Source organism: Carettochelys insculpta, chromosome 14, assembly GCF_033958435.1.
Source record: "Carettochelys insculpta isolate YL-2023 chromosome 14, ASM3395843v1, whole genome shotgun sequence".
NCBI lineage: Eukaryota > Metazoa > Chordata > Testudines > Carettochelyidae > Carettochelys > Carettochelys insculpta.
In genome coordinates, this window is record NC_134150.1 from 26,140,911 (window position 1) to 26,162,648 (window position 21,738).

At 46.7% G+C, this 21,738-nt stretch overlaps 1 protein-coding gene across 4 annotated transcripts in view; it reads right to left on the minus strand.

Moving 5' to 3' along the window:
- Nucleotides 1–21,738, minus strand: part of WTIP (WT1 interacting protein) — a 123,387-nt gene that overhangs the window by 16,478 nt on the left and 85,171 nt on the right. For all 4 annotated transcript variants that reach the window (XR_012647501.1, XM_075009009.1, XM_075009011.1 and 1 more), the window contains one exon: nucleotides 438–500. Coding sequence is in view for 3 of the 4 variants with exons in the window: in XM_075009009.1 (XP_074865110.1) it covers nucleotides 438–500 (63 nt within the window). In the remaining variant the exon portion in view is untranslated. The remainder of the gene's footprint in view (nucleotides 1–437; nucleotides 501–21,738) is intronic.

Below are 21,738 nucleotides of genomic sequence, written 5' to 3' on the forward strand. Positions count from 1 at the left end.
ACAGCAGACAGGGCTGCCTGGTGTCCCAGAAGGCCTATCTGTTGACAGAAAGGTCACTGGAACCTTCAGACTGGCTTTCTGACAACAGTCTCTGTTGACAAAGGTGTTTTGCCTTGTGGGGGAGTGTCAGAAGGCTGCCGAGAAAAGTGCCACATTCTGTCGATTTACTGTTGACAAAATGCCTTGGGAATGTGGATGTTCCGTGAGTTTTGTCAACAAAATACCAGTTTTGCTGACATAGCCTATGCCATAAGTGTTAATGGCAACACTGTGGGAATTAGTTTTCATGCTATTAGTGATGGTTCCTTGATTAAAATGTCCTTGGTGATAGTGGAAACACAGGTATGGTCTGAGGAGGTCAAAAGCAAACAGCACATAACAGTATACCTTCTGGGGTCAACAGAAATGTATTCTACAATTAAGGAATTAACTCTTACCATTTCCATTATGAGGTGTCCACAAACAAAGCACTTGTCCGCTGTTTGTTGAAAGCCTGAATACTGTTGGAATGACAGAAGAGAAAGGACTGTTAGTAACTGATAATCTGTGTTCCTTTCTTTCTCAAACTACAATCACATGAATGCTGTGTTTTTGTTTTTTTCATTTGACCTAGGAAGAAACAAAGCAAGCTGTGCCGTGTCAGCTCAAATACTTTTTTGATGGTCTACAGTCTCAGAGGGGTAGCCATGTTAGTCTGTACCTTAGGAAAACAAAGTAAGCAGTCCTGTAGCACCTTAAAGACTAACAGTATTATTTATTAGGTAATGAACTTTCATGGGAAAGACCGAGTTCTTCAGATTCTGGAGCAGCACTGAGAGAAAAAGCTAATTAATATTGTTAGTCTTTAAGGTGCCACAGGACTGCTTACTTTATTTTGATGGTCTAGTTTGAAACACTCTTTGAAGACTTTCACACTGTACTTGGAACATTTTCAGGTGCTAGTCTTACACAGCTTGAGTTACTTTTGCCCTCTGATCCAGGCATGTAGTTCCAATTGAAGATAATAATGGGGATTGGGAACATAGTTACACTCTTCAGCTCTGGATTTGAACTCCATTCTGTTTTCGAAAAGAAGGAATTTATTTACCCAATTTTTACCTTTTTGTATGGCTGTACAAGTGAAATCCTGCCTTCATTCAGTTCAGCAGCAAACCTCCCATTAAGTGCCACAGGGCCAGGATTTCACTCTGTTGTTCAGAGAGTGAGAGAAGATGGGACCAACATACCCATTCATAAGCTGACTTATCAAAACTACTGAGCCTGACAACTGATCTACCCTATAAAGCAGATTTTGCCTGAACGACTCCAATTATGCAATTTTTTAACTGATATTTGCAGTAGCTGAACTTTATCCTCACCCTCTTCACCTGTCCAATATAAACAAACTGCTGCCTGCACATTCTTCCTTATCACAGGGAACGCTTGCCCACTGGTTTGCATTTGGTTGCACAGTGAACGGGACATTTGATTATTTGAGTGTTTTAGGGTCACAGCAAAATTTGTTTAAAAAGTGCTCTGGTTTTGGAGCTAAGACTTGGAACAGGAGGAAAGGGAAGGATGTTAAAATGTAGACCGTGTGCCATAGCTCTATTGGCCTGGAGAGATTGATACATCCTTACAGCCCACAATCTGAGACACTAAGAGCTGGATCCAACAGCCAGTGAAGTTAATGGGAGATATTTCTTCCCCCCTGCCCCATGGTCACTGGATGAGCAAGAAATTCTCCCCTCCCCGCTAAACAGAAAATTGGGGCCAAGGTTACAGACAATTAAAGTCTCTTTCAGACGCCACAATTGGAAATAAATAACATTCTACTTCAATCTTCACAGCCCTCTCTATCTACTTTAACATTGCCTATATATTGGACAGTATAGCACATGTAATGTTAAAATACATGAACAAACCCCTTTATTGATTAACTAAAAGCTTTAAGTTTTGAAAAATAATCTGAGGTGGTCAGTGTACACAAATAGGCCATGTCTACACTAGCCCCAAACTTCGAAATGGCCATGTAACTGGCCATTTCGAAGTTTACTAATGAAGCGCTGAAATACATACTCAGCACCTCATTAGCATACAGGCGGCCGCGGCACTTTGAAATTGACGCAGCTCATCCCGACGGGGCTCTTTTTCGAAAGGATCCTGCCTACTTCGAAGTCCCCTTATTCCCATCTGCTCACAGGAATAAGGGGACTTCGAAGTAGGCGGGGTCCTTTCGAAAAGGAGCCCCGTCGGGATGAGCTGCGTCAATTTCAAAGTGCCGCGGCCGCCTGTATGCTAATGAGGTGCTGAGTATGTATTTCAGTGCTTCATTAGTAAACTTCGAAATGGCCATTTACATGGCCATTTCGAAGTTTGGGGCTAGTGTAGACATAGCCATATACACAGAGGCTGTGGCCAACTTGGCCAAAATTCTGAAATAGCCAAATCAGAGGACACTAATGAGTCTCAAATGAATATTCAGCGCCTCAACACGCTGCTGGCCACGGCACTTCGAAATTGCCATGTTTTGCTTGCGCATGACTCAGCTACACGGGGACTCTTTCTGAAAGGACCCTGCAAACAAAGTCTCCTTATTCCTATCAGCTGATAGGAATAAGGGGATTTCGAAGTCTTGGGGGGGGGGTCCTTTTGAAAAGGACCCCCATGTGGCTGAGCCACACGCGAACCAAACGCAGCACTTTTGAAGTGCTGTGACCAGCAGCATCCTAATGAGGTGCTGAATATTCATTTCAACACCTCATTAGTATCTCCAATTTGGCCACTAGCATGGCCATTTCCAAATTTTGGCCAAGTGTGGCCACAACCAGAATGGTATATATTTCTGAAATGTATTTTGATGCACTGTGTAATGGAATTAGTATGAAACCATCTAGACTTCAAGAAATTTTGGGATCTGCTTCCCACCCTCCTGTCTACAGCTTTAAAACAAAAATTTTGCTCTCTTATTCCAGCAGACAAAGACACTGCTACTATCCAGGGAATCTCTCTGGTTCTACCCATCTGAATAACCATCTGGCTAGACAGTTTCCTAAGGTTGTGACCTCAGGGGCTGCTGGAAACAGGTGGGGAGGTCCTAGCAGAGCAGACAGCAGAAGATTAACAATACCGTAAACCCAGCTAATTCCAAAACCCCTCAGAATGAATTTAACAGTACCATCTGGCTGTCATTTGATAAGGAATGCAAAGGAGCATTTATCCCCGTTATTGATTAACAGAGACCATATTCCCAAAGAACTGAATGGCTTGTGGTCAAGTTAACATCATTTATTGCTGTCTGCATTGCTATAAATTACATTATTTGTCAGAAGGAAGGGTTTTGTTGACACAATCTCTCTTTATATCACTAAACCTATTAAACTAAAACCATAATTTGTTTCTAATGGTGGAATTGTATTTGTAAAAGCACAACAGGAGAAAGATTACCCAATTTAAGAAAATGCCATAAAATGGCACTAAGACCAATCACGCTGCCAAACTATGTTTTGAGTTCAGTAAAATGACCCCCTTTACTGTTATATACTATGCTCTTTTCCGATCATAATATTGATCCAGTAAAGCCTGAAACCTTTTAGTTCAATTACAGATAGCAAATGGATTAGCTTCTCCAGTACATTAAATCTATATTGGATGGTGCAGAATGATAGCCTCTAATCTCAGCAGCATTTTTTTCCCTACAGTAAAGCAGCACAGTGGATACGGCTGTCATTACATCTATAGTATCCTTTGACAAATTACTTTTGCCAGGTAGTCATAACTTAACTGTTGAATTCCGCCTTTCAGTAGGTTTCTACTCTAACCATGGAGGGCTCCAACTTCTAGGTTTTGAATTCTAGGAACACAAAGTAGACAATACTCTGAAACAGTATTTTTGTTTATCATTTATTATTTTACACTTTGCACCTTTTCTAATCAAAATGTAACAAAGAGGAAGCCGTGCTAGTCTATACACTATCAAAACAAAAAGCAGTCAAGTAGCACTTTAAAGACTAGCAAAATGGCTCACCTAATAAACCATTTTGCTAGTCTTTAAAGTGCTACTTGACTGCTTTTTGTTTTAATCAAAATGTGTTACTAATAATAAACTGCACAATCTTCTTGTCAAGTTATATTTATCCTCATCTTGCAAATGGAGAAACAGGCAGAAAAATGGTGACCTGTCCAAGACTGAAGAAGGGCAAAACTGGTCTTGCACTTAGCGTGTAATTCTAGGGCTCAGAACTAGGTTCAGTTCCTGAAACAATACCCGGTATGCTGTTTGGTAAGTCTCTCATTTCACGGGGTGGGATTATCAAAAAGAGAGTTACTGGCTTCCATATGAACAATGAGGTAACCTGAAAAATTTTATCCTCTGTTTTATTCCTCCATCTGTAAAATGGAGATGATAATTCCTTTCCTCAGATGAGTGTAGTGTGGCTGAATGTCTGTAAGCCACTCAGATAACTGCAGTGAGGGTGGATCTCCAAAGCTATGGCTACAAGGCAATTTTTTAAATAACTGGGTAAACTATTTCAAAATTCCTTGTTCTGAACTTGGTGCCATCCAAACAACATGGAAGTTTGGAATAAGGGGCTATTTCAATGTTCCATTACCCCTCATACAATGAGGGGTACAGAACCAGAATAGCGTGAACCAGAATGCAAAAAGCAGCAGTATTGCTGTTTCAGGATACCTTTGTATCCCGAATAGCACCCAACATGTAGCTGTAGCCCAACACAGTAACAGGTGGGATTGAAGCTCAAGAGTTCCTGGCTGGCTCTTAGTTCTGGGATATGGCTACTTGTCTGTCCCTTGTTACAGAGAGAACTGGTTTTGGTGCTTTCTATAAGATGCAGCTCTGACAGTGCACTCATTTAGCCATTTAAAAAAATGTCACAGCTGATTTTGGTTAGCTTTTCTGAACATGCCAGCAACCTTTTCTGTTGCCATTTTTTAGGCAGGTAAATAAAATGACACACATTTAGAACTAGACATGTACTTATGTACCCAAGGTAAGACACATTTTTGAACATTCATGAACGCTCTGTTGTTTTTTGAAACTAATACCACAACCACCACCGAACTTTTCTAAAGTTGTTAACACAAGCAGAGGAATGCTTTCAAGTACAATGGTCAGACCTATGCATCCTTCTTTATTTCCACTCTCATGAATGACTTTAAAGTCTGATGGCCCTTACCAAAATGCAAAGAAAACAAATGGCTCTGGAAGATTTAACAATTCATTGTTCTCAAGATCTCAATTTTACCCTCTCTATTCACATTGAACTCTTCATATATTGTTGTAAGTTCTGACTTTCTGTACACCACTTGTATTTATCTCTAGCATTTCAGGTAGGTTTTTTTTTTTTTTTTTTAAAATGTACATACTTTGATTCCTGAATTCCAAAATAATTCTCAAAGAAAAAGCCTCAGCTAGCCAAACTCTCTTTTGTTTACTCTCTCCCAGACTATGGATTATCAAATAAGCAGAAATCTCTTAATGATATTGCCCAAAATCCTTTATTTCAATGGGCAAGGAAAAAGGTCACCTTCTGCTCAGATTACTTAAATCAATTTTATGTCCAACCCCCCCCCACCCAAATAATCTCAAATTTTAAGGACTCCTCTGTCCAGCATGCAACATATCTTAAAGAAATTAATGCTTTTGGAAAACAAACATTTGTAACCTACTTGGAATGTGGAACTCCTTGGCTATAGGCTCATGGCTCGTAGGCCATCTTAGACCCTTGTTTTTAAAGTGTGATGCTCCGATCAGGCATTTCAAGAGAACCCATTCAGAACTAATACACCTGGAAAAGGGTTGAGGATCCAGTGCTTCTACCTTCAACCAGACAAATTATGTCTCCTTAAGACATGTTACCATGCCCTAGAAGTGAAAGAGGCTGCTTCCCTCACTTTGTATGCTTGAGACAAACATTACTTTTCCCCTGACAGGCCCCATTCGTTCTCTCAAAGGAGATGTTTAAAAACTCAAAAGTTGACAGGAACAGATCAAACTTAAATGTTGACAGATATTGTGGGTGCTGTTATCTATAGTAATGTTAGGAAGTCGTTAATCAACATTATTGATACAGTGTTGCAAAAGTTGCAATATTTGATCCTCTTAGCCAAGATATGAAATTCCTTCTCTTTTATGCTTAAAAGGCTTTTGAGAAGAGAGACCAGGAGTTTTTGCCAAGATGCTTCAGGCATTTAAATTCTGAAAACTCATTTCTGAATTGGGTGCTATGCTAACAATGTATTCAAACCCCGGGCCATCTGTAATCCCTCACAGACTTTCTTCTCCCTGGTTTCCCATTAGCAGAGCATCTGTCTTCTCCCTCCTTTATTGTTTGTTCTCTGTGTGGGACCCTTAGAGTACATGGAATGCAACAATGCAAGAAATTCATGGGATCCCATTCAGAGAGGGAAAGAATGTTAAATTTTGCTTTATACAGATGGTCTTTTTATTTTTTTTAACTCCACAATTCAATGAAGCTATTAAACTGTACTGAGCAAAATGGGAACTTCTCAGGCTTTACGGTTTTTAGAGTTTCACGGCAGGTGGCAGGGGTTAAACTGGAGCAGGATGGTTGGGAACTATGTTCTGCATCTTCCCTGAAGAACTTTCATCAATCTTGCTGCCTTGGTCTGTCTCGCTGCTATAGTGGGAGCCTGGCTCACATTTCTCCCATCCGTTTTCCTGTTTTTTGGCTGCTGCTTTACTCCTTGCTCTACTCCAAGTGCAAGGGCAGGGGCAGGAAGAGAGCTGAGTACTAATCAGGTGGGTACTAAGCAGAATATTGCCTTAGCAGTTAGGCATTCTGCTGACCTCTGAGATGGTGTAACGTGCAACACAACAGGCTTGAAGACTTCCATGTTCCAACATACATAAAGGCCATGTTTGTCTTATAATTTATGACTTCTTTCTCAATTCTATGTGGATAACATCTCATTGGTGTTAAGGGAAGTTTTGCCTAAATAATGAATGAAAAAATTCAATGCAGGCCTGAGAATCTGACCCTTTAGTACTTGCTAAGGCGCGGATCGTGAGGTTTTTACTCATGCCAGAGGGCACCATGCTCCAAATGTATTTCCATTTACTTCAACTACCCATCATCTCAGGATAACTAATGAATGTCCGAAATCATCCTCCTAAAACATTAACATGCTTTTATTCAAAATAGGTGTCAAGAAAGGATTTGGTTCAAATCGAGCACCAGCTAATACAAACAATTATTTTGGAAGTGGGCTAATCTTACTTTTGTACCAGCATTTTTTTCTGACCCTCCGAGAAAAAATTAGTGCGCTCTACTGACAAGCTTTTGGCATGAGTGATACACAACTAAAACTTTATTTTCCTATTAAGTGCACTTCAGTTATGCAATTGAATTTTTCAGTGTAATATTAAGAACAGGAAAGATCATCTGACCTTTTTATCAGAATCTTATCAACAAAAACAGCAATGAAACAATGACTGGCATGGGATCAACTTGATTTTGCAACATGTTCTTTAGGACACATTGCTAGCCAATGGAAAGAACAGTGCAGTTACAAGAGCCTTTCCATAATGACTGCACAAAACCAGAATTTTACCTGTCCCCATTCCTCTCTCTTCAGCAGATTTCCAGAGCATGATCCATCTTTAAGTCCATCTTTTAACAACTTCGTATTATTTCAGAAGAGATAGCTGAGCCGTTAGCTCTCATTTTTGGAAAGTCATGGGAGACAGGAGAGATTCCAGAACACTGGAAGAGGGCAAATATAGTGCCCATCTACAAAAAGGGGAATAAGAACAACCCAGGAAATTACAGGCCAGTAAGCTTAACTTCTGTGCCAGGAAAGATAATGGAGCAGGTAGTTAAGGAAGTCATCTGCAAGCACTTGGAAGGTAGTAAAGTGATAGGGAACAGCCACCATGGTTTTGTAAAAAACAAATCATGTCAAACCAACCTGATAGCTTTTTTTTGACACGATAACGAGACTCGCAGATAAGGGAGAAGCAGGGGATGTGGTATACCTAGACTTTAGTAAAGCATTTGATACGGTCTCGCACAACATTCTTATCGACAAACTAGGCAAGTCCAACTTAAATCGCGCTGCAATAAGGTGGGTGCATAACTGGCTGGCTAATCGCACCCAGAGAGTAGTTGTTAATGGTGCTCAATCCAGCTGGAAAAGCATAACAAGTGGGGTTCCGCAGGGGTCTGTTTTGGGACCAGTTCTGTTCAATATCTTCATTAATGATTTGGATATTGGCATAGAAAGTACGCTTATTAAGTTTGCAGATGATACCAAGCTGGGAGGGGTTGCAACTACCTTGGAGGATAGGGTCATAATTCAGAATGATCTAGATAAATTAGAGAAATGGTCTGAAGTAAACAGGATGAAGTTTAATAAAGATAAATGTAAGGTGCTGCACTTAGGAAGGAATAATCTGTTTCACACATACAGAATGGGAAAAGACTGTCTAGGAAGGAGTACAGCAGAAAGGGACCTAGGGGTTCTAGTAGATCACAAGTTAAATATGAGTCAACAGTGTGATGCTGTTGCAAAAAAAGCAAACATGATTCTGGGATGCATTAGCAGGTGTGTTGTGAACAAGACACGAGAAATCATTCTACCGCTCTACTCTGCGCTGGTTAGACTTCAGCTGGAATATTGTGTCCAGTTCTGGGCACCCCAATTCAAGAAAGATGTGGAGAAATTAGAGAAGGTCCAGAGAAGAGCAACTAGAATGATAAAAGGTCTGGAGAACATGACTTATGAAGAAAGGCTGAAAGAATTGGGCTTGTTTAGCTTGGAAAAAAGAAGATTGAGGGGGGACATGATAGTGGTTTTCAGATATCTTAAAGGGTGTCATAAGGAGGAGGGAGAAAACTTGTTCTTCTTGGCCTCTGAGGAGAGAACAAGAGGCAATGGACTTAAGCTGCAGCAAGGGAAGTTTAGGTTGGACATTAGGAAAAAGTTCCTAACTGTCAGGGTGGTCAAGTACTGGAATAAGTTGCCAAGGGAGGTTGTGGAATCTCCCTCGCTGGAGATATTTAAGAACAGATTAGATAGATGTCTATCAGGGATGGCGTAGATAGTGGTCGGTCCTGCCGTCGGGGCAGGGGACTGGACTCGATGGCCTCTCGAGGCCCCTTCCGGTCCTAGTGTTCTACGATTCTATGATTCAGGCAAGCCGTCAGCCTCGTCTGAGCTTTTGTTACTAACTGGATGGCATTTTATTAAAAAAATAATAATTCAATGCTGAGTTATTCAGAAAATGATGATTTCCATCCAAGGAGCTCCAGCCTTCCTCCACACATTGCCCTAACTTATTTACCTTATCATCTGAATCAGTATGTGTAGTTACCATTTTTTCTTTTTCTGCACATTGGAGATTTTGTTGAACTCTAGCTGGTCTCAAATTTCAAGACTTGATTTCTTCAGGCCTGCAACTTGGCAATATTTAACCAATGGCAGCATTCATCCTTACCTTCCCAGTCTGAATGCCAATGCTTTTATATGAGTTTGGGGATTTTCATCCTCAAAAATCTTCCAGGATTAATTCCCCGGTAAAATCCTACTCCACAGTAATCAGTGGGAGGTTTGCCACTGACTACCCCAGAGCCAAGAATTCACCCCTTCTGTCACAAACACATATGCGTAGTGCCATATATTAACATGTAAATGTCTGTCTTTATAATTAGAGATGAACTCACACCACAGCCAGGTCCACAAACTCCAGAATTTTGCCTTAAGATCCAAATCCAAAATTCACAAGCAAAATCAAAACTCCAGATCCAAAACACTGAAAACATTAAGGCACCGTGCAGCTGGAGCCATCTCTGGTTCCAAGGCGACATTCCAATGCAAGACACCCTTGCAATTCATTTCACTATCATCATATTTGCTTACAAAATAAAACGGTGACCCCAGCCGAACCCTTCAAAACTGTTGAGAAAAACTGAAGAAAACGGACAATCCTCAAACGTGTTTACAAATAACTATTTTATCTTGTTTCCTCCCAAATGGATTATGCTAATACATGATATACCATTTGTCTTTGTTTTCAGTGGTATCCTCAGGGATATTAATGCTTTAAATATAAGTGGCTTATTTGCTTTCAATATATTACTGGTTGGAATATAAATAGACCATTTTCTCTATGGATGACCACAGGGTTTTAAAGCACTTGAACAAACAAGTCTTTGTTATATAACATGAATATACTAGCCAATCCCCTTCCAAGCCTCATTTCCACTGTTTTCTTCAAGAAGTCAATAGACCACATTTAAATGTAAATATTACATTCACATACTTATCTAACCCTTTGCCTACTACACTATAGCCATTAAATAGGAAGCTAATGGCTGGACGACAGATTTTGCCATTTACCTTTTCAACACAAAAGTCAATTTTCTGATTGAGAGTCTCATTTAACAGAGATGGTGCTCTCTGACTAATGCACTGCTTCCAAAGCTCAACTCTTCAGGGAGACCCATAACCATTTATATTGGCTAAGACAAAATTAAAAAAAATAAAATTACATAAAATAATCAAACCTCTGACTCCAGCTGATGCTCACCTTCATTATACTAACCACCTTCCTAGGCCCCTGCTACCAGAATGGGGCTTCTCTATCTGCCACTCCGCTATGCTTGACAATAGGATATGCAAAAACTACAAAGAACTATTTCATTATTAGATAGTTACTATTGCAATAATGCTTAGATGCCCAAACTAGCATCTGAGCACCATTATTGCTGGCTACTTTAGAAATGTGTGATGACATACCACCTGCCCAGGCTTTGTTTTGTAGGAGGGAGTAATGCGAAACTGTTTTAGTTCTGTTTACAGGACACTTGCTAACCAACCCTGCAAAAAGAGAGGTGTATTCTATATTATGTCAAAAACAAGCCCTACGACACAACGATGCAGCCATTGCAAAGTCAGGCATTCAGAAGTTAGAAAATGCCAGAAGTTTCCTGTGCAACTTTAATTTGACACCCTTGTGCAAATGATACACTTTTTAATTACAGACCTTCTGCCCCCCGCCGCCCCAGGGAACTTAGATGTCCTGTTTCGTGGCCAGAATACCCATCAGACAGGGATCCTGATGCTTTGGTCAGCACTAATGACCAGGCCACTGATTGTCAGATAGTCTGTGCTGTGCCACAGGGCAGCAGACTCCCTGCTTCTCGCCACAGAGCACAGCTCCTGGCTGCTCCCAGCCTGTGGGGCTGGAGCTGCGGTGTCCAGTGCTGGGCCTCAGTCCCTGCAGCAGGGCTGAGACAGTAGAAACTCTAGCTTCCTGCACTGTGTGCCAGCCCCAGCCGCTCTCTCTTCCCTCCCCAAGGCTGAGATGCCAGGCACTGCGCAGTGCACACGTGAGTCGGGGTGGGGGGGATGGTGCAAAAGTTTCCAAGGGTAAGGGCAACAATGCCTGCTGGGCAGGGGCCACCACGGGCTGACTCTGGCAGAGGGAGGCACCAGCTGCCCATGACTGGGTCTGCCTGCAGACAGGGGTGGGAGGGGGGTAGAGAGAGCAGGGAGAGGGGGAGAGTGTGGAGGCGGGGTTCTGTTTGGTGCAGGGGCGTGCCTGGAGGGGGCAGGCTGAAGGGGTGCTGATGGGACAGGAGTGAGGCACAGGGAAGGGAAACACGGGGTGTTGGGGACAGGGAGAGCCTTTGCAGATGGGAGAGCAGAAGGCTGTAGGGTTGGAGTGGGGAGACAGCCTGGGGATGCTGGGAGAACTGGAGTCAAACACTGCTGGCCTGGCCTGCCCAACAGCCTTTCCACTGTGCCCAGGAGCACCGAGTGACTTGGGAATAGCAAAAGCATCCGGACCTTCTTCCTGCCACATGTGAGCCACACTCTATCCTCCCCTCATTATACGCCTCATCCCACTTACCGTCCCTCCCCACCTCCAGCCATTTCCTGTCTGCTGCTGCTTACTCCTGCCATTGCCTCCTGCTCTAGTCCCCCAGCTCTAATTGTTCCCCATTCTTTCCATGTCCTGCTCAGCACTCTTTGCTTGCCCCTATTCCTACCTTCTCAGGTCTTGTTCTAATAAACCCTTCCCCCCCACAGGCTCCTGCTCCTGCCCTTTCCTTACATGGTCCTTCCATGCTGCCTGGGTGCCAACAGGAGGCACTCCGAGAGCGGAGGGAAAATCGTTCTGTTCCTGTGCCCGGTGAACAGTGAGCCCCAGCAGCTGGGAGATGCACATGGGAGAACATCTTTGCTTAGCCCCTACATCACCATGAACTCACTCATTTTATGGGGATGATGCACTGCAATCTGGACAGCATCAGGACCAGCAAAGGGCCAGAGAATGCGCCAGACAGATGGACTCTTTGGAGCAGAAGCTGCCAAACTCTACTGAGCATGTGCAAGCTGAGGATTCCACCCCCTTCCCTTGGCGGATTCTACCTTGGTCACGTTTGGTAACGCTCTTTTATAAAGAGGGAGGGCAAAAGGCAAATCCCTGGAAACACAGTGACATCTGCCAAACTCCAAGTCCCTGAATCTAAACGCAGGTGTCCTAGAGCTCGTAGAGATACTACAGCAAACTAGTAGAAAGAATTTTCTTAACACGGACAAAACAATGCTATTTTCTCTAATCTTTTCAACAGAAATGGTTGAACTCTGGGAATTGTAACTTTTTTTTTTGTACTAGCCTGCAGCAGACATGTGGTATGGAAAATTTCAGCATAACGGCTGAAGTCTGACAAAGTTACAAGTATGGCTGCATCTATGCAAGCAAGTCCTTTTGAAAGATTTTTTTTTTTTTTTTTTTTTTGAAAGAAGGGGGCTCTTTCAAAAGACCCTGTGCAGCATCTACACACAAAAAGCCTTCTTTCAAAAGTAAATGAAAAGAATGCAGTGCCTCTCTTCCCCTCCTGGATCAGGAAGAAAGACAGGTTACTCACCGTAGTAACGGTGGTTCTTTGAGATGTGTCCCCCCGTGGGTGCTCCACAATAGGTGTCGGGCTCGCCCGGCGCCGCAGATCGGATCTTCCCAGCAGTTTCTGCCGGACCGCGCATGCGCTGGTGCGCGCCGCTCCCTTGCGCGCTCCTGGTCACGTGCGCAATCCGGTCCCCGCCAGTTCCTTGACCAACCGCCTCGGATGCTCCTGCAAAACACTAAACAGAGATCCGAAGCGGGGAGGATGGGTGGGTAGTGGAGCACCCACGGGGACACATCTCAAAGAACCACCGTTACTACGGTGGGTAACCTTTCTTTCTTCTTCGAGTGTCCCCGTGGGTGCTCCACAATAGGTGACTACCCAGCAGTAACCCAAGATAGGAGGTGGGTAATCGGATTATGTGCAGCTTGTCCCCGAGAGGACCGCTGTCGAGAGACGGGTATCCTCTTGGAATACCCTGTGAAGGGCGTAATGTTTGGCGAAGGTGTCATAGGATGACCAGGTTGCCGCTCTGCAAATGTCTTTTAGCGCAACGCCCTTGAAAAAGGCTGTTGATGCTGCCACTGCCCTAGTGGAATGAGCCCTGGGAGTGGCCAGTAAAGGAGTCTTTTTGAGTTCGTAGCACATTTTTATGCAGGATACGATGTGCTTCGAGATTCTCTGTGAAGAGAGACCTTCTCCTTTCGATTTGGGAAAGAGAGAGACTAGGAGTCTATCCGTTTTCCGGAAGGACTTGGTCCTGTCTACATAGAAGGCTAGCGCCCTCCTCATGTCCAGGAGGTGTAGGCGCGCCTCTTTGTTAGAGTTATGAGGCTTTGGATAAAACGAAGGTAAAACAATAGGTTCGTTAATGTGAAACTCAGAAGAAACCTTGGGAACAAAGGCTGGATACAGCCATATGGTTACCGCCTCCTTGGAAAAAACAGTGCAGGGTGGCGTTGCCATAACTGCCGCAAGCTCGCTCACCCTGCGAGCTGACGTAATTGCGAGAAGAAAGGTCGTCTTTATCGTAAGGAGGCGGAGGGAAACCATGGCCAAGGGCTCGAACGGTGGTCCCGTTAGCACGTTAAGCATCAGGTCCAAGTTCCACGAAGGTGGAAGCGATTTCCAAGGGGGGTATAGGTTTACCAACCCTTTGAGGAACCTGGTAACCATGGGATGGGCGAACACCGTGTGCCCTTCCTCCTCGTGTCTGAACGCTGAAATGGCGGCAAGGTGGACCTTTAACGAGGATAGTAAGAGTCCTCCTCTCTTGAGGTCCAGTAAATACTCTAATATTACAGGTATAGGCACCGAAAGGGGGGCCAGCTGTTTGGTAGAACACCAAGCCGTGAAGCGAGTCCATTTCTGCTTGTAGGTCTTCCTGGTGGAAGTCCTCCTGCTACTTTCTAGGACTTGCTGCACTTCCTCCGTGCATGTGCTCTCTAGGGAGCTGAGCCATGGATTAACCACGCTTGTAGTCGCAGGCCTTGGGGGTGCGGATGCACTATGGACCCCTGGGCTTGCGTGAGCAGATCCGGCGCCACCGGAAGAGGCATCGGTGGATGGTCCGACATGCGCAGGAGTAGGGGGAACCATTGCTGTCGATCCCACGTTGGGACTATCAGGATCATTCGGGCTCCTTCCCTCCTGGCTTTCTGCAAGACTTTGTGGATCAGCACTGTGGGAGGAAAAGTGTAAAGCAGGGGGCCCCTCCACGAGATCGCGAACGCATCCCCCAGGGACCCCCGTCCCAGTCCTGCCCTGGAGCAGAATCGTGGGCACTTCTTGTTGTGTTGAGTGGCAAACAGGTCTATCTGGGGAAAACCCCATGCGTGGAAAATCGGTCGTAGCAGATCGGGACGGATCTGCCACTCGTGCGTGAGTGCAAAACGGCTGCTCAGCTGGTCTGCCTTCACATTGTGAGCGCCTGGTAAGTACGAGGCTTTCAAGATTATATTGTTGGCGATGCACCAGTTCCATAACCGGACTGCTTCCGCACATAAGGCACGGGACCGAGCTCCTCCTTGCCAATTTATATAAAACATGGTGGAGGTATTGTCTGTACTGATCCCGACGACTTTGCCTTGTATATGGTCTCGAAAGTGTCTGCAGGCGTTGAACACTGCTCTGAGCTCCAGTATATTTATGTGCAGTGACTGCTCCGTGGAGGACCACAGCCCTTGAGTCACCTCTTCGCCCATGTGTGCTCCCCACCCTATGAGGGAGGCATCTGTAGTAAGAAAAACCGACATTTGTGGTTGGTGGAAGGGTACCCCTGTTAGCAAGTTCTTGGGGTTTACCCACCATTGGAGGGATTTGCGCACCTCTGCTGTGGGTGACACCACCCTGTGAACGGTGGGTGCTGCCGGTTTGTATACGCTCGCCAGCCAGTGCTGCATGCTGTGCATGTGTAACCTGGCGTTCTGTACTACGAACGTCGCCGCTGCCATGTGGCCCAGCAGCTGTAAGTACGTCAGGACCGGCACCGTAGGGCTGAAGGTGATGACCTGCACGAGGGAGCTGATGGCCCGAAAGCGAGTCTCTGGTAGACATACTCTCGCTGTAATAGAATTTATGCGTGCCCCTATGAACTCTATGTCCTGTGTGGGGTCTATCTTTGATTTTGCCAGATTGATAACCAGGCCGAGCGAAGAGAACGTGCCTGCTGTGACGCGTATCATGCTAAGTACCTCCTCCTTCGAGGCCCCTTTGAGTAGGCAGTTGTCCAGATACGGGAATATAAATACCCCCTGTCTGTGCAGGTAGGCTGACACCACTGCCAAGGTCTTGGTGAAGACTCTGGGGGCCGAGGAGAGGCCAAACGGTAGGACTTTGTATTGAAAATGTTCTTTGCCTACCATGAACCGGAGGAATTGCCGGTGAGCCGGATGGATAATTATGTGAAAATACGCGTCTTGTAAATCGAGGGCTGCGAACCAATCTCCATCGTCCAGTGCCGTAAGGATGGAGGCGATTGTGATCATCCGAAAGCGTTGCTTGCGCAGGTACCAGCTGAGGCCTTGAAGATCTAAGACGGGCCTCCAGCCTCCTGTCTTTTTCTCCGTGAGGAAGTACCTCGAGTAGAACGCTTTTCCTTGCAGTTGCTCCGGCACTCTTTCCACTGCCCCTATGAGCATGAGATGGTCTACCTACTGCTTGAGCCTCGCTACGTGGGAGGCCTCCTGGAGGTGGGGCCTGGGTGGAGGTCGTGGCGGTGGGAGCGACTGGAAGGCGATGGCGTACCCCGTGGCTATGATCTCCAGCACCCATTTCTCTGTGGTGATCCGTAGCCACTGGTCGTAGAATGGTCGGAGGCGATGGTGGAATAGCTGCTTTGGATGACCTTGTGTGATGGTAGAGATGGCGCAGCCCTGGATCTGTGTGTCAAACTTGTGGCCTTTGGCCCTGCCCCGAGGACGCACGGCTCTGTTGTGAACGTCGCCTAGGAGCTCTGTACTGCTGGTGCTGTTGATGTCGCCCTTGCTCGTAACCCCTGTGGTACTGGGGACGCTGTTGCTGGTACTGGTACCGTCTTTGTTGAGGGTAGTACTTTTTGTTTCTGTATGGAGGGGTGTAAATCCCCAGGGTCCTAAGTGTGGCTCTTGAATCTTTACTGGAATGAAGGACCGAGTCAGTTGATTCAGCAAACAGCTTCTGCGAGTCGAAGGGAAGATCGACTATCTTTGCCTGCAGATCCCTCGGTATACCCGAAGTCTGGAGCCAGGACTCCCTTCGCATCACCACTGCCGTAGCTGTGGAACGTGCTGCTGTGTCCGCAACATCCAGGGCGATCTGAACTCCCGTCCTCGAGGCCGCGTAGCCTTCTTGCACGATGGCCTTGAGCACTGGTTTCTTGTCCTCTGGAAGCGAGTCCATGAGGGAGGTTAACCTAATGTAGTTGTCGAAATTATGGTTCGCTAAATGCGCTGCGTAATTTGCCATTCGCAACAGTAGAGTGGAGGAGGAGTAGACCTTTCTGCCGAACAGTTCTAGCTTCTTGGCATCTTTGTCTGTTCCCCCTGTCCTGAATTGAGATGTCTTTGATCTTTGTTGCGACGACTCCACCACCAAGGAATTTGGTTGTGGGTGGCTGAACAGGAACTCCATGCCCTTCGCCGGCACAAAGTATTTCTTATCCGCTCTCTTGTGGACAGGCGGAATAGTCGCAGGGGTCTGCCGTATCGTAGTGGCAGACTCCAAGATTGCTTCATCAAGCGGTATTGCTATTTTGGAGGAGGCCGGAGGTCTCAGATTTTTGAGGAGCTTATGGTGTTTCTCTTGCACCTCTGCTGTCTGGATGCCTTGCGTGAAGGCCACCCTCTTAAACAGCTCTTGAAACTGTTTGAGATCGTCCGGAGGATGGACGTCCTTCGGGGCCGTAGCCTCGTCCGGAGAGGAGAGCGAGGAACCACTAGGGTACGCCTCTCTGGACCCTTCCGGTTCCTGTTGGTGATGGTACACCCTCTTGCTAGAGGCTTGCGAGGGAAAATCTCGGGGTTCCATAACCAGTCCCCCCGAGATACTTGAGTCCCTGTCCCCGTTCGCGATTGCCCTTGGGCATACGAGATCGTCTGTGGGGATCTTTCCCTGGTAGATTGCCAGTGGTGTCTATGCCCCGCGTGATAGGTGCGACCATGGCAGTATAGGCACTGTTCTTGGGAAGGTGACCTAGACCACTCCCTTGGTGCATACCCTCTGCGTCTGGGGGAGCGAGATTGTCGAGAGATCTGGGACACTGGAGAGCGCGATTTTGGATAGTATTCCAGCGGCTCAGACCCCAGGAAGGGTGAAGGTGGTCCCAGCCAGGGCGAGGCTGGTTGTAAAAATGGAGAAGGGGGCTCCGGGTAGGCTGCGGGGGGCCCCTGCCTTCTGGTTGGAGTCTGCAGCATAAGTGGAGGGCTGAAAGAAAGCAACTCCGCAGCCCTGTCTGGAGAGGGGCTGCGGTGCCTCGTTTTGTGTGCAGCCTTCCCCCTCCCTTGAGGAGGTAACTCCGCCCCCTGGCACGTAGGGGATCTCGGCCCCGTCCGTGCCGTGCTCGGCACGCTCATGGGTGGTGCCGCACGGGCGGTGTCCTCCGGTGCCTGCAGGCTGCGTGCCTGCACGCTCTGCACCGCCGGTTCCCCGGGGGTCGGTGCCGCTGCTTGCGGTGCCGCCGGTACCGGCGCTTGTTTAGCCGCCGCCCTGCCTGCAGTGCGGGGCAGCTGTTTGATTATCGGAGGCTGAGCCGCTTCCACGTGGCTCTCCGTGCCGCCGCCGATCAGCTGTTGCTGCGGCTGGGGGGCTGCGCGCTCCTCCCATCCCGATCGCTGTTGCTGCCGGCAGGGATCGGGCTGGGGAGGCTTTCCTCTGTTTTTGCGCTGATGGGGTGAGGGAGGCAGCTTTCTTTTTATGGGCCCCGGAGGGTCCCTCCTGCTGCGGCCGCTCCGGCACGTCTGGCTGGAGGGCCTTGTCGAAGAGCAGCATCTTAAGCCGCATCTCCCTGTCCTTCCTTGCTCTGGATGTTAGTTTTGCACAGAAGGAGCATTTCTGCGTGACATGGGACTCCCCCAGGCACCTTATGCAGAGACTGTGCCCATCAGACGCTGGCATTGCCTCTCGGCAGGACTTACATTTCTTAAATCCTGAAGAGGACATTGTTGGTGAGTCTTTCAGTTGTTAATGGGTACTTAGCACCTTCTCTGTGCTGTTTTTCCCCTTCTCCGATAGCCTGCCGCGGCAGGAGGGCTGATGGCCCTAGGCTCCTGGCCTCCGGTGTTCCACTTGTTACTGGGACTGGACTGAATGCCGTCCCACTTTTTTTTTTTTTTTTGTTTTTGTTTTGAAAAATAACTGGCTAACTTGCAGTAGCCTAAGAACTTGAAAACTTTAAAGAAAAAACAGTTAAAACCATTGAATACGCTAACTTGGCCTTAGCCTAGTTTGGATTCCGTCTGCAGCCGACGGCGGTTAAGAGGAACTGGCAGGGACCAGATCGTGCACGTGGCCAGGAGCGCACAAGGGAGCGGCACGCGCCGGCGCATGCGCGGTTCAGCAGAAACTGCTGGGAAGATCCGATCTGCGGCGCCGGGCAAGCCCGACACCTATTGTGGAGCACCCACGGGGACACTCAAAGAAGAACACCTTCTTCTGAAAGATTCTTTCAAGATAAAGCCTGTGTAGACACTTCATGGTGCCCCTTTTTTCGAAAGAGGAGTCCTCATGGTGCCAGATTTTTCGAAAGAACAGGGTCTGCATGGGCGCCCTCATTCAAAAAAGCGTATTGATCTTTCGAGCTGCTATTTTGTGTGGACACACTCTTTCAAAAGGAACTTTTTCAGAAGATATCTTCCAGAAGAACTTCTTCCGAAGGAGCTCTGTAGGGTAGATGCAGCCTAACTGAAACAAGAGCCTTATAAGGGGAAGTGTCAGGTAACCTTAACTATCAGTAGCCTTACTTATACTGCCTATACAAATTCTTGTATTTGAGTAGTTTCTCCTAGTGTATTAAGTGACACAATTAGCATCTGTCACAGGTGGGTCATTCTCTCTCTCAACCCTTCTCTAAGGGGAAATTGTCGTCACCTCCAGCACAATATGCCCTCCCTCCGTAACACTACCTCAGCAGAGAGGAGAAAATCTCTCTAAAAGCATGACAAAGAAGATAATAGATCTCAGACTTTAGTGACACCGTCTAAATCTTTTTGCCAAGAACAACAATTTATTTAAAATGACTTTATGGATATTTAAATATTGAAGGGGAAAGAAATTGTCCATGATTAAAATTACTGAACTCTCTTTCTTTTCCCCTGATTATACAGTAATTTTTCAATAAAATGGAACAAGAACACCTGACTGGCACTATTTATAATAGGAGAGGGCATTTATTTTTATTCACTCCACCATGAACAGCATCTCTGTTATGGCTAGGTAGCCATCTCTGCTGTATGAGTTTTCAGGGGAGGATTAAACTGTCATTTGTTGTATCTCCTGTGTAACTATCATAACAGGAGCCGGGCAAGAGCTGGATGCTGCTGGACTTGCTACCTTAAGGAGAGCATGAGGAGACACTCCCCTGAAACCAGAGAAAATCTGTATAAAACTTAATTTCCAGTGGGAGCACTGGAAATTAACAGAGATGAATAATCTCAAGAGCTTACTTATAAAGTAGAATTAGCTGCATTTTCGGGAAAAAAATCTGATTAATCAATTGCGTTGAACAAAGATGACCCAATTAACACTTTTTTGGCAATGGTACGACATCTGTGGCAGAGCCCTAGTCTGTAGCACATTGATCCAGAACACAAAGTACGAGCAGGGCCTTTACCTGCTATGTACACACAGCATCATTCATTCTAGCACAGGACTTCTTTGCTTGAGGGCTGTGACCCGAAACTGGGTCACCAGACTTTCATTCTCATGGGGGCTCACCAGATCAAATTTGAGTGGCACTGCCCCCCACCTTGACACCAGTTCACAGCACCCTCCCGCCCCCCACAAATTTGGCCCAAGAATCCCCTGTGAAGTGAGCAGGGGCCAAACCTGAGCAGTGCTGCGAGAGCCACTGTTGTAGGTGAGGTCAGGATGGTCCCAGCAACCCCCTCAGGGCCTCCCACTACCTCTGGAGATAGGTCCTAGCCTCACCCAGGACATCCTACTCGGGAGCAGCACTTGGTTGTGAAAGACAGTCATTCCCCAATGGTTGAAAGCTGCTCATCTAGTATCTCTGCCAACCCACCTGCCTTATCTGCAACTCCACGAATACTGCTAAAGGCTTCCCGTGCTCTCTCCTGACAGGCAGCGGCGTCACCAGTCACCAGACCCCAGAACAAGGTGGAAGGAGGGTCGGGGCGGGGGGGGGGGGAGGCGCCAAAGGCAGAGCCTAGGGCAGTCAGCCCTCAGCACCACTTGAACTGAGGTGCTGTCGTTCCGTCCCCCGGCCCCGAGCCTCACGGAGAGGCAGTGCTGCCATGGATCTTCGAAAGGGGCCTGGAGCTCTGGCCACCACTGCTACTGAAGCAGCAGCAGCAGCTCTGGCCCCTCCTGAAATGACAGGCCCTGGCACAACTGCCCCCCTTGCCTCCCTCCCGTCAGTGGTCCTGCTACAGGTGATGAGAAAGGGAATCTTTGCCCCCCAACATGAGAAAACAGATGGGGAACCTATTTATGAGAGGACTGTACCTGCAGCTGCTGCCAATAGTTTTGCTGGGTGTATCTATGTCCTGCCTTCAGGTTTAGTGGTGCGGTGGAACTGGCTCATAGTGAATTCCGATGATAACATCTCCATTTCCTCCATAAAGAACTCTAAGTGCGTTACAAACAATAGGGCATTTTCAAGCAATGCTCAGCAGCTAGCAACTCCTGTTGTGACACTTATGGAGAAACAGTGCCGCATCTGACATTCAGCCAGTACACCAAGCTCTTCTGAAAATCTGGCTCCTTATTTTGTTACTTAAACGGCAGCAGAAAATCTTCCGAAAAATCTGGCCTCGAAATCTTATCCCTGAAAGGCAGGTGCTGCTGGAGCAGAGAGCACAAGCACCAGCTTGCCTCAGGAGGGAACGATGCAGTCAAGGACGCAGGGGAAACCTGCTCTTATGAGAATGCCACATATTTGCACAGACCAGCCAGCACACCTGTTGACAGTCTCACTTTAAGTTCCGCAGACAGAACGTTGCACTGAGCTCAAAACTGTTCTGTCAAAACCAGCAACACTCTAGTTCATGATCGGATTGCGAGGGGTTCTCCGCCAGGTGACCGAGCATCACTTCAGCCTTCTGACCCTCCTGGTGTCTCTTGCCAGAGAGTCTGTGAGCAACCAAACCGACAACCATGCAGCTGCCTCAGGGAGTCCATGGATATATTACAGTGTTGTCTGCGTCAG